The sequence below is a fragment of the Hypomesus transpacificus genome, unplaced genomic scaffold, assembly GCF_021917145.1.
Source record: "Hypomesus transpacificus isolate Combined female unplaced genomic scaffold, fHypTra1 scaffold_411, whole genome shotgun sequence".
Lineage (NCBI taxonomy): Eukaryota > Metazoa > Chordata > Actinopteri > Osmeriformes > Osmeridae > Hypomesus > Hypomesus transpacificus.
In genome coordinates, this window is record NW_025813929.1 from 1 (window position 1) to 13,337 (window position 13,337).

Here is a 13,337-nt window from a genome sequence, read left to right on the forward strand (position 1 = left end):
AATGGTGATTTGCCACCCGTTACATCTACCTGCCTTCTTGGTAGAGGGATAAAGGGAGGTGATGGCACTGTGCCATGCCAGGGCTGGTTGGTATAGAACAGAGGTTGCTTGCCTGTGTCCCGTCTGGTATTGGCCATGGAAGAGGGTCACTGGGTTGTCTCAAATGTTTCTGTTTATACTGCTGTGAGTGGGGGGGCTAGTCAAGGGGTTTGAGCGTCTCTGGGAAGGGTGTGCATTTCAGCACAAGACAGTGGGCTATGTTTTCTCAGAACTATAATTTTTTATTTTCTGTTTTTATTTTCTTGTTAGCTTGTTACTGCTAAACTGGGCTACACTGGGTCAGATCTTCCAGATTAATTCCAAATTAATTATATACTATAAGGTCCACTAATTTTTAAGGCTTTTAAGTCTCTTGTTGTGTCTTGTGATCTTACTTTTAGGTTGTGACTTCCTTGCTCTCTCGCTCTCTGTCTCTCTCTCTCTTTCTCTCTTTCTCCCCCCCCCCTCTCTTTCTTCACAACCACCCCTCTCTCTCTCTCTCTCTCTCTCTCTCTCTCTCTCTCTCTCTCTCTCTCTCCCTCTCCCTCTCCCTCTCCCTATCTCTCTCTCTCTCTCTCTCTCTCTCTCTCTCTCTCTCTCTCTCTCTCTCTCTCTCTCTCTCTCTCTCTCTCTCTCTCTCTCTCTCTCTCACTCACCCTCACTCACTCTTAAATATGCCCGTTTCGACCGCCCAATGAAGACTCTTTAAAGTCTAAACCTGTGCCCCCTGCCACCCTGTCTCCCTGGGCTCAGGAAGCTGAAGAAGCTGGTGAGGAAGCTGAAGGACAAGGGCGTTCCTGAGAAGGAGAGGGAGGAGCGCATCGCTCGGCCTCCACAGCAGTGGAACCTGGACTATGTCCTGGAGCCCTTCGAGGGCCTCACCCCGGAGTACATGGAGATGAGTGAGTCTCTCATGCACACACACACACACACACACACACACACACACACACACACACTCACACTCACACACACACACACACACACACTCACACACACACTCACACACACACACACACACTCACACACCACACACGCCAGGTGCGTACAGACATGGGGACACCCATAGAAGGTGCTGGTCAGCCTAGGCCAGCAGTGAAAGCGCTAAAAAGGACCACACACAGGCTGTATTCAGGCTGCAAAGGGTGGTTTAGGCAGGTCAGGGGGTGTGGCTCAGGTAACGACACACCTGGAGACCACCCACCCTCTCCCGGTGACTCCTCCCGAATGCTTCACTGTCACATGGTCTCTAGCTCTGCCCCCTGGCCCGTTGAGAGACATTCTGTGAGAGACACACGAGAAATAACGCATCATCGATGTGGAGGGATAGCAGCTTTTACTTACCCTGCCATGTTAGATCAAAGATTTGTTGTTGATGTAACACGGGTGGGACAAACACAACCCCAGTCCGGAGGTCTCTCGACGCCAAAGTTTCACCAGACAGCTCGAAATCTCCCTGAACAGTTTTAACGGTGTTTGGGTACAGAACTTGAAACTGTAAACTGAAAGCTCTGGAGCAAAGCTGACTTTTTTTTTTTACTCTGTAAAAGTCTGTGTGGAATGCACCGGACTGTCACAAAAACGGCTGTAAACACGCTGCTCTCTTATGTGCTGCTGATAAAAGATACGCATTGCATCTTGAGCACTGTAGGAGGGTAGGTGTGTGTGTCTGTCTGTCTTTAGTATATTTCCTATCTTGTGTGTGTGTGTGTGTTCTTGTCAAAAACATACACTCAGTCGTGTCCCCAGAGTAAACACACATCCTCCATATCTCAGGGCTGCAGGCATCGTTCCAGACGTCTGACAAATCCAAACGCGACGCTAGGAGACACAGATTTACGAGGGAACCCTGATTGCAGAGTAGTCTCATGAGAAACTAAGCTAATTACCACTGCCAAAACATTTCTAAAACCCCCGTTTGGATGTTCAATTCACATATCTCCAGTACATTCTGGTTTTCCCACAGCAAAACATCGCCTAACGTTCCTTTGGAAGGCAAAGCTGGACATGTGGCGGTAGTTGTCTTCTACATGAGCGTCGACACATTCTCTCGTTAGTCAGCTGGCATTGTGGGCCTTTGTTTTACTAGCTAGCAGTTCCAGTTCCAGAAGGCGCAAATCAGGTGTCACAGGTCAGAAATGACCAGGTGTCTGGCAGTTGTTATAGTCGTCAAAACAGACAGAGCTGTAAACAGTTCAAGCGGCAATTAAATGCAGTAAAAAGATACCTTTTACTGCATTGAAAGATGAGCAAGAGTTGTTTTGAAGTGGGATCATGTCAGACCTTCAAAGGAAAGCGAAGCTTTCTCAGAATCATCTCGGAACAGCTGGATTGTGGGACGACTGCAGGACAGTTAAAACAGAGGATGAAACCATGGGAACGGGCAAGACCGCGTGCTCTTGTGTGGTTCCGGAAGGAACCTTGTTTGGCCTCAAAAGGCTCTGCTTGGTCAGGCGAGGGTGGACAATGACGGCGGAAGGGGGGCTGAGAGAAGAGAAAGAGAAACAGAGAAGTCGTGAACATGATAACGCGAAAAGGTCAAATGAAGGAGGTGGGGAGGAGTTGGAGAAGGGGGGGGGGGGGGGGAGAGAACTGAAGAGAGGAGGGAGGGAGAAGGAAAGAGAGAGAGGGATCGAAAGTCAAAAGGAGCCGGCTCCTCACCTCAGGGCAGCCTCAAGAATGTCAAGCATCTCAGGAGAGAAAGAGAGAGAGATGGGGTGAGAGGGAGAATGCGGGCGAAGGTCACGAAGGTCACGGTTAGGCGCAAGGACAGGAGGATCGACGCGGCTCGTCCCCTCTTAACGTGCGAGTCCCTCGCCGTCCATAATCCCCCGTCCCCCGCCCCCGCCCTTCCTGAGGCGTGTCAATCGCAGACCTGCCCGGGCTGGGGAAAACCCCCCCCCCCCCCTGTTCCCACCCGGCTTCAGTTTCCCCGCATCCTCCCCAAAGCTGACAAACATCACCCTTGTCTCCTGACACCGACCATAACCCCCCCACCCACCCCCCCCCAGCTCCCACACCCCAATGCGCTGTGTTGCATCACCCTCGCTGCCTCACACACCCCTAGCTGGCCATCAGCGTGATCCTGCCTGGTGTGACACAGCCGAGGGCTCCCGGCACCAAAAGGCTCGATTATGAGTTGGTCCAACCCCTTGAACAAGACGAGGCTCTGTTCCCGGTTATCTAATCACTCGGATTCAGGGGGGCATGTGTGGCCCGGCTCCCACACACACACACACACACTTATTCCTTACATGTGTGAAGTCCAAACGTACTTGAGTGTGCCTCGATGCAGGTTTAGATGTGCGCGTGATTGTGTGTTTGTGGAGATTTAGACGTGCGTGTGTGTGTGTGTTCCGTTGTGCGTGCGTGGATGCATGTTGAGTGCGCGGCCTTAAAAGGCAGATGGGAAGATCTGGGTTGTAAGCTGTGTGTGTGTGTGTGTGTGTGTGTGCGTAAGTCCACGGCCTGCTGGGAAATCTTCAACCCCAGACTGGAGGGAGGGGTGGGGTGGTACGGCTGTGATTCACGACATGAGGCCTGGCTATCTGGACCGGACACACACACACACACACGCATCCACGTGTACCAACAAGATTGGACACATACGTACACTGTAGACAGTGAACTGCATGTCAAGGTATGCTGGTCCTTTTCCCTGTGTGTACATCCTAGTAGATATCCATCTATCCACACACAAACACACACATGCTCACACGCTCCATTGGAGATGCTTTTATACACACGGCCCCCCCCCCCACACACACACACAGAGGAGTATGCATGTATGTTGCCTGTGCCTACCGCTAAGGAGATTTCCATCTCCCACATGTGTCCGACCAAGGCCCCCTCCACAAATAGATTGTATCTAATATAGATGTGGGAAAAGTGCGTGCAGACAGAATCCCACACGGGCACTGGGTCACTAGCCAGGGGTTGTTCCTGACGTGGAGAGATTTGAGTTATCACGTCTTGGGATATCTCGTTTCGATTAAGCTCATTGGTTTTAACGACAAGCAGGAAGTTTGTCCAAATCCTCTGGTGGCCGTTTCCTCTTTGGACAGGAAGTGTCGTGTCACAGCAGCGGTTTGGAACAGCAAGTAGCCTCTCCTGCCTTACGTTTAACATCAGCCCGAAACATACCTTAACTAAAATGGCTAAAACAATAGTCACAAATATGGACTGAGATTGTTCATTTTAATTATAGTATGTCACAAATGTAAGAGGGACGTCATAGCTACCTAATGGTATTGCCTGGATGGTGATGTGTGCAGTCGAGACGTGTGTCCTGTTCTGGATCGACTGTGGCCTCCTGTTAGTGTGAGTGTGTGTGTTGTTGTTGATGACACGGCAGGTCGTGCCAACAGGACGTGTGCCGTTCATTTCCGAGGGTCATCTAGGTGTGTGTGTGTGTGTCTTCCTGCAGTAATCCAGTTTGGGTTCGTGTCTCTGTTCGTGGCCTCCTTCCCCCTGGCTCCCCTGTTCGCCTTGCTCAACAACGTCATCGAGATCCGCCTGGACGCCAAGAAGTTTGTCACGGAGCTGCGGCGGCCGGACGCCGTGCGCACCAAAGACATCGGTACACACGCGCACCCACGCAAACACCCACACACACACACACCTTCACCTTTGTTCTGTTTGTGAGTTTGTGTATTCACACCTGCCTGCAACCTTCCTTGCACACACTAACACACACACACATACCACACACCTACACACACACACACACACACAATGAGACAGTGTTTGTGTACAGTGACCCGTGCTTTTTGCAGCCTGTACTTAACCCAAGGCTTGTGTTGCTGATAAATGCCTGTGTGAAGCCCTAATGCAGACCATGTGACTTCTTTATTTAGCGATACTGTTTTGCTACAATGCCTCACACATCTCTTGCACTTTCTCTCTTTCTTCCTCTGTTTTTATTTTCTTCTACAGGAGTCTGGTACAACATTCTGAGTGGCATGGGCAAATTCTCAGTCATTATAAATGTAAGTCCTCCTAAACATGGTTTGATTGAATCAGAACCCACACTATGTTCATATGTATTGAATACACACACACACTAAAACAGGGAGACTTTACGTTTAGTCATTTAGCAGACGCTCTTATCCAGAGAAACTTACAGTAAGTACAAGGATATTCCACCCGAGGCAAGTAGGGTGAAGTGCCTTGCCCAAAGATACAATGTCATTTGGCACGGTGAGGAATCGAACCAACAACCTTCTGATTAATAGCCCGACTCCCTAATCGCTCAGCCATCTGACCCCCAATTAGAGACTTGGCACCACGCCCAGTCGAAAGACTTGGCACTACGCCAGTCTTTAGAGAGAGAGAGTTTGGAGGAAAAACACCCAGTTTTGGCTTGTTTACATGGTCCCATCTCATTGTCAGGGACGTTATACACACACACACACACACACACACATACACACACATACACACACACACATACATGTGTGTCAGTGGCCTCACACAGCATTAGATAATCCGCAGCCAGCAAATGATGTCATGTCTCTTGTTGCTTTGAACTGGCTCATTCCCGGGTTCATGTGAAGTCACGGCAGATAATGTCAGATATTATTGACAAAACCAACAGACTGGTCTCTTCTCCTGAGTTCTTCTGGGGGAGCTTGTTTTCGTGCTGCGGTCAGCCCAAAGCCCCAGAGCAACACAGTGGTTTAGTGGTTACGACCCGGGCCAACTCGCCTAAGCCTCGCTCCGTTTACTTTAATAGAAAGCAGATTTGTATTGAAATGAGAAAGAACAAGTGAGATATTACGCCAGCTATTAGATGTGGGCATGCGGAGACACCCGGAACTCTCCCAGCAAGCTACGATACTAATCCCAATTGGCCTACGGTACTTCCTAATGTAAGAGACTTTAACCATCTGAGCCTGTGTCTGTGGTTCACAATAAAGCAAAATGATCTTCGCCCTATGACCAAACCACAGCCGAGACCAATTGATGCCGTGGCAGACTTTGCGCTAAATGCAAAAAAAGGAATAAGATATGCAGTGCTAAAGACTTTAAGTTGCTTTTGATGTATTCCTAGTCAAACTACAAATATGGCTGCCACTGAGAATGAGTTTCTCAGTGTTTTTGACCGGTTACCAGTGTGCTAACAAGCTCTGCTAATCTTTCGCTTCCTCTTTTGTGTCCATCTCTCTTTCAATACCTGTTTTCCCTCTCCCTTTCCCTTTATCTCTCTCTCTCTCTCTCTCTCTCTCTCTCTCTCTCTCTCTCTCTCTCTCTCACCCTCTCTCTCCCCCTCTCTCTCTCTCTCTCTCTCTCTCTCTCTCTCTCCCTCTCTCTCTCCCCCCTCTCTCTCTCTCTCTCTCTCTCTCTCTCTCTCTCTCTCCCCCCCCCCCCCCCCCAGGCATTTGTGATCTCGTTCACCTCGGACCTCATCCCCAGACTGGTGTACCAGTACATGTACAGCCCCAATGGCTCCATGTACGGCTTCATCGACCACACGCTGTCCTACTTCAACGTCAGCAACTTCCGCCCGGGCACCATGCCCCTTTCCTCCAGCTACCCCCGCGACGTCATGCTCTGCAGGTGGGCACTTAGACGCACACACACACACACACAGACATGGACGGAAACGCCGCTTAAACATGCCTTTCTACTGTACCTGCTTTACAAACTCAAAGCGGAGGCTGTGTGTTGGGTGTGTTGGAACTTCCCAGGCCGTGACGAGGTCCCCTATCGAGCGACCCTGCCAATAGCTTAGCACACCCCACGGCCCACAGTCACCACGATTACATAACGGCAGGCCAAAAAAAGAATACAGAAAGCTCCCTTTGTGTTCGTGTTCCAAGCCGGCATGTCACAGACGGTCAAAGGAACCAAAAATGTGTCCTCAAAGCTTGAAATTTCCTTTGCCGCCAAAACGAAATGAACGAAGCAATTGTTGCATGTATGAAAAGCTTTTATTGAAGGGGTGGTGTTGAGGGTGATGGGGGGCGTTCAGAAAGCACAGATTACACTCTGGGGGGTGTGGGGGTTTGCGGCGTTACCAACTTGGGACAGACAAGACGGACTGGGAAGCCACCCCCTTCACCCCCCTTTCCCCTCTAGGCTTTGAATCGTAATATCTCCGAAACTCTGACGTTGCGATATGGCCACTGGGCCAATGGTGGGACAGAAGGAGACGCTGTTCTGTAAGCCCCCTCTCTTATATTCAGAGTCCTACTATGTGATAGAGTTGGAATGACTCAAGTCCCGGAGTCATTTTGTTTTGTAACTGACGTTTGGCTCAGGGAGATTACTCCCTCTCAATCAGGTTTACAAAACCGCCTCGTCATGCTCGTCATTATTCCGATATCCCGCTCTCCCCTAATCTTCGGACATCGCTGACCCCCTGCAGTGACTGCACTGTGTAGTCTAGTTTGTTTTGAAACTCTAATTTAGCAAAAAAAAACATTTACACCAATGAGAGTGGCCTCTTTGAACCAAACAGGAAGCACAGAGGTGACTGGGGGTAGCTGGAGGAAGCCCAACAAAGTCTGGTTTATAAAGGGAGAGATATGATTGACTGAAAACCAGGAAGGAGATGTGTTCTCTCCCAGGACTGTCTCTGGTTCAGCGCCAAGCTGCATGCTTTTGTGTCCCTGGTCCCCTTTTGGGTTAAATAGACTTCTAGTCCAGCACCTTTCTCACCAACTTTGTAGTATATTTGTGTGTACGTGTGTGTGACCTCTATGCTTTTGTTTCTGTGCAGCAAAGTGGACAAGAGGACACTGAAGGACATTGTTGCTAATTGGAATGGAGGTTCTCTCTCTGTGCTGGTCAGATCGGAAGGAGAGAGGAGGCAGAAACATAAAAAAGAGGGAGAGAGAGACAGATGGGGTCAGTTGGAGAGAGAGACAAAAGAGAGAGAGAGAGACAGACGGGGTGAGCCCTGAGACAGTTGAAAGCTGGGCCCAGCAGGTGTCACAAGCACTGCTATCTCTCTCTGTATCCTGGGGCCCGGTCCAAAACAACCACAGACTGAGGAGGAAGTGGGGGGGGGGGGGGGGGGGGCTGTAGACTGGGGCTGTTAGCCTCCTTCCCCTGATATCTGGGATGGACAGTGTTCTTTGGCTGCGTGTGTGTGTGTGTGTGTGTGTGTGTGTGTGTGTGTGTGTGAGTGTGCTGGAGATGGACTGGGAATGGGCTGACCCTTGTTTGTTTGCAAATTTGTGCTTGGTTCCCTAGAGAGACAAGTGGCAGCAGGATATTCTAAATAAGTCCCCCCCCCTAACTCCCCCCCCCCCCCCGCCTCCCCTGCCCTCCCCTCCCCCAAACACGCGTGCACTCACTTGCCGTCTCTCACAATGTTCTCATTTAGAGGAAGTATTAAAGAAATTGAATTAATCTCCCGGCCCGGGCCTACGTCTCCCTGCTTTGGCTCCGGTATTATGATAACCAAACATGGAGCCCAGCCTCGGGAACGACGAAGCGCGGAGAGATGGTCAGGACGGAGAGGAGAACCTAGCCTCACTCTCACACATTCCTCTATGACTCTATATGGACATGGAATCAAACACCAGAAAAAAGGCCAAGCTCTTCTCCCTACCCACCGTCCTCCCCTCCCCCTGCCCTTTCGGCCCTGAACTTATGTTGTTTTCCCCCCTTAATTCAATACAGCCAATCAAAAAAGATGTGGAGGTTCCAAGGAGGGCTTAGATACGGACACTGATTGGAGGGGACTGGCGGAGGCTGCCCTCTCCTGCTTCTTCTCATCACGTTTTTATACCTTTTGACCCCTGCTGTCACTTGTCGTCAGGGCATTAGGGGAGTTGTAGTCTTTGGCCCGCTAATCCGTCTGCTGTTGTTCTGCTGCTTTCCAGGAGAGCCTGGGTGAGAGTCCCTGTATTTGCACCCTCTTTAGAAGGTGTCCTTAGAAAACACCACAGGGAGAGAGAGAGAGAGAGAGAGAGAGGGAGAGTGAGAGGGAGAGAGGGAGAGAGAGAGAGAGAGAGGGAGAGAGGAGAGAGAGAGAGAGAGAGAGAGAGAGAGAGAGAGAGAGAGAGAGAGAGAGAGAGAGAGAGAGAGAGAGGGAGGGAGAGAGAGAGGGAGAGAGCGCTAGGGCGACGTGTTCCGATTGCCGACAGCAGTTCCACGCCTCCCCCCTTCGCCACCTTCCCCTTCCTTTCCTGGCCGTCTACCAAGGCCTTAGTTCATATGTGAACAATCCCGCCCAAATACCCCTGACCAGGGACAGCTTCAACTCTTAACCGGGTGCTCGGCGTTTGCTGGACCTGCCGTGCATGGGTTTGAAGCGTGTGTTCTTGTTGTCGTCCTCGCCCAGGTACAAGGACTACAGGGAGCCCCCTTGGTCTCCAGACGCCTACCACTTCTCCAAACAGTACTGGTGTGTCCTGGCTGCCAGACTGGCCTTCGTCATCATCTTCCAGGTAGCGACATCCACAGCCCTCCAACTCCCTGCTACCCTGTTCCCCCCACATCCATAAGCGGTGTGATGGTTTATCTCATGCGTACAGACATAACCTTGTGTGGTGTTCTGCTTTGCGGGTCCTGTCCTTACAACGTTATGATAGTGTATATATATATATCTATATTCCTCACACTATCCCAGACAGATGGTAATTGAGAGTTCACTTACGGAAACTGTTGCAAAATGTTGTTGGTTAATCAGACTCCGACCACTGGGTTGGTAACCATACTGTATAAGTGTGAACTTCATACGAGGTCTAGTCATGTCCAGTGGTCATTGTAGTCGCGTGTACCATGTAAACAGACACCTGTGAGTCCACACCTGATTCTAAGGAATGGGTCATAAGCAGGCTTCTGCACAGCTGGATAACGACCCGTTCATTTGAATCAGGTGTGTAGGAGCAGGGAAACATCTAAAACATGCAGGACAGGGGTGCCTTGACGACCAGGGTCAGGAGCCACAGCTGTAAGTAATGTTGAAAGTGTTGTATTTCAACGGCGATACTGCAGCATGCATAGTTCTGCAGTTGAACCACACTAATTGGGTGCAAACAATTCCATCAAAGAATCAGTCAAATAAGTCAAAATTTGAAGTCTGGGTTGCCATGGCACTGGCTGTTTCCGGTTCACCATAGCAACGGCTGTTTAATTACCGCCGGGATGGTTGAACCGGTACGTGTGGTTTGCGTCGATGCTGCGGTGGATATGACATCCAAAGCATTCCAGATGTTTGAGGACATCTCACATATGTAGCCCTCAGTGACCAAGACCAGACAGGAGACTGCTGCCATGCTGGTCTGCTGAACTCCTAAAATGAAGAGTCAGATGGCTGAGTGGTTAGGGAATCGGGCTAGTAATCTGAAGGTCGCCAGTTCGATTCCCGGCCGCGTCATAATGAGGTTGTGTCCTTGGGCAAGGCACGTCACCCTACTTGCCTCGGGGGAAATGTCCCTGTACTTACTGTCAGTCGCTCTGGATGAGAGCGTCTGCTAAATGACTAAATGTAAATGTAAGCCAAAGACTTCGTCTACTATGATGCACAGCCTGAGTTTCTCCTTCAACCCCTCTCTCCTTCCCCTTCCATCTGCGCCCCTCCCGCTCTCCCCTACCCTCCCCTCTCCTCCCTTCCAACCCTTCCCTCCAGAACCTGGTGATGTTCCTGAGCATGCTGGTGGCCTGGGTGATCCCCGACGTGCCCAAGGACATCAGCGAGCAGCTGAAGCGCGAGAAGACCCTCCTGGTGGACGTGTTCCTGCGCGAGGAGAAGGAGAAGTTCCTGCTCCTGCAGAGCCTCTTCACCAAGGACCCGCTGCGCCCCCGCCCGCCCGGCTGCCCCCAGGGCCCCCCGGACCCTCTGCGCTGCCGCACCCTGCCCCCCGTCTTCGCCCGGGGTCGGCCCCCGGGCGCGGCCGAGGGGGACGGGGTTCCGCGGGCGCGGGGCCGGGCGGCTAGCTTCAGCCAGTTCAGCAGGCAGCCATCCCCTCAGGGGGAGGGGCCGAACGGCAGCAAACACACGGCCGTGTGACGCGCCGCCGAGTCAGGACACGTGCTGTGGCGTGTGCGAGTGTGTGTGTGTGTGAGCCGCGTACATGGATGGGAGGCTGTCGAGTGCGTGCGTGTGTATACGGCTGGGTGCGCTTCGCGATCAAACGGCAAACGTTGTAGCTCAGTCGGACCAAGTGTGGACGGCCCCTCGACGTCGGCGGATGACTCTTCTCTGGGACCGTCTTTTGGCAAATCAAGACCTAGTTTCCTGTGTTTCTCATCCTGTGTCTGACTGCACACGTAACTGAGCTTCAACAAGTGGATTTAAGTCACTCCATCTGTGCGATTGCATTGATTTGTTTTTGGGACTGACTTTGAAGCACGCAAGCTTCACTCCATGCAGAAGCAATAATTCCTCTGGAATAGACCAGATAGAGACAGACGGCCGGCCGGGCGGATGGACATACCCCTTCAACTGTACACTGTGAACTGAATAGAGAGGACCAGGGGGGGGACGGGGTGTTTCTGACACTTTTTAGGACTGGTCTTTTTAGGACTCATTTTCCCATCAGCCCCTCTGTGGATCGAACCGTGTGGCATCCCGGTCCATCCCAGCACACCTTGCTATACCGTCTGTCCATGTCCCGACACAGCCGCACCAAACTTTTTAACTAGCATTCATTCTCTCAGGTAACTCCATCATGTTAGTCCTCTCATTCTGAATGTTCCAGAACATTGGGCAAATTAGAGCGAATGACTCACACACATGAATAAACAAATCTATACTCAATCAGTGTGTAAAGTAGAGGCTAAGCAATATTGTAAAATGGAAATGTACCGTGCAAAAATGGAATACATAAAATCAAATGTGTGCTGAGTGCTTTTGTGATGTTGGTTGGACACCTTTTCAGCGTGGCTTGTAGCCAAAGCGCAAAGATATTTTTCTTTAGGTGAGTTGTCTTCTGTGTTGACACCTCATACCACCACTGACCGCAATGAAGGGCGGAACGAGGTGAGGAGAATGAGAGGTGAGGGAGGGGTTCTCCAGGGGGTGGGGGGTGGGGGGTGGGGGGGGGGGTCATGGTTAGGGCTGGTCTGGACCTGACCGGAGTTGGCCGATCCACGACGAAAGCTGTGCCAAATGACTTTAGCACCACAACGGTGAACAGCTCCTCGTAGGACCAGGTGTGCGTGCGCGCACGTGCGCGATGACCTCAACATCCCTCCCTTAGAGCATAGACCCGTGTTGTATGTGTGTGTGCGTGTATGTGTGTGTGTTTGTGTATGTGTGTGACTTTACAGACAACCTTCCGTCCCTTTTGACGACACGACCGGTGTGTCGCCAGCCTCTCTGGCGTATCCTGCTGGTGGGTGCAAGCATGCGAAGGAATGTTCCGTGCGGGGAACATTTCAGTCCTAATTACGTACGAACGGATTCTTGTTTTGGTTTCGTGCCTTCCTCTGTCTCCAACACCACCAGGCTGACTCTCGCTGTTAGTCCACAGTCAACTGAGAAAGCTTTTCTCCAAGAGGAATAGAGGATGTTTTCTTGGGGGGGCGTTGGTGCTATGGTGTTGTTCAACAAGCACTACTATTCCTATGTGAAGTTATTGAAGGGAAATCATATTTAGTTTGTATTACATGAGGTTTGATAGTCTGGTCTGGTGAGTGTATGTGCAGTCAAACCATGCAAAATGAAATAGAAATGCCCATTTCATACAGGTTGCAAGTAGTCGCCGCGGGTAACCTGATATCCCACTTCTGGCACGCCTTTTCAAGCTAAATGTGAACGTCCTCCATTGATGCTCTTGTTTTACTATCTTCTTCATCTGTCCTGATGTACAGGAGTAGATTTTGATCTTTTTTCCACTCCGGAGGGGGGGGGGGGGACGAGGGGGGGGGACGTGGGGCTCTCATCTGTCAAGCGTCCAATCTGATCTGTGCTTTACTCGGGACTCCTCCTGTAAGAGGATTACAGTGCATGGGCCATACAATGAGTGGTATCCTGTGCACTCGTCATGGCGCAATCCTGCTCTCGGGGGACGTAAAGTGCATCAATATTTGCGTCTCTCCGGGCTTACGGGGAGTAAGGACTTGGTTAGAAGTTAAGCAGATCAGACGCGGTCGAACGACAGCCTGGTCCATTTCGACCGTCCTTCCCCTCTCTCTCTCTCTCTCTCTCTCTCTCTCTCTCTCTCTCTCTCTCTCTCTCTCTCTCTCTCTCTCTCTCTCTCTCTCTCTCTCTCTCTCTCCCCCTCGTTCTCTCCCTCTTTTCACTCCACCTCTCCTGCCCTCTTTGCCGCAGCATGGCAGTGTCGTCCCTCTATGTGACCTTTGACACCCGCGTAGTGTAAGCGTTCTTGATGAAAAGG

The 13,337-nt window shown here is 51.1% G+C and overlaps 1 protein-coding gene across 1 annotated transcript; it reads left to right on the plus strand.

Annotated features, from left to right (window-relative positions):
• Window positions 1-792: 792 nt before the first annotated feature.
• LOC124464737 (anoctamin-2-like) lies at window positions 793-11,830 on the plus strand (the record flags this gene model as incomplete). The annotated part of the gene is made up of 6 exons (XM_047016559.1): window positions 793-941; window positions 4,466-4,618; window positions 4,975-5,027; window positions 6,416-6,597; window positions 9,335-9,440; window positions 10,625-11,830. Coding segments are annotated over 6 exons (1,024 nt in total), but the record flags the coding sequence as incomplete, so codon positions are not given.
• Between the last annotated feature and the right edge of the window lie 1,507 nt (window positions 11,831-13,337).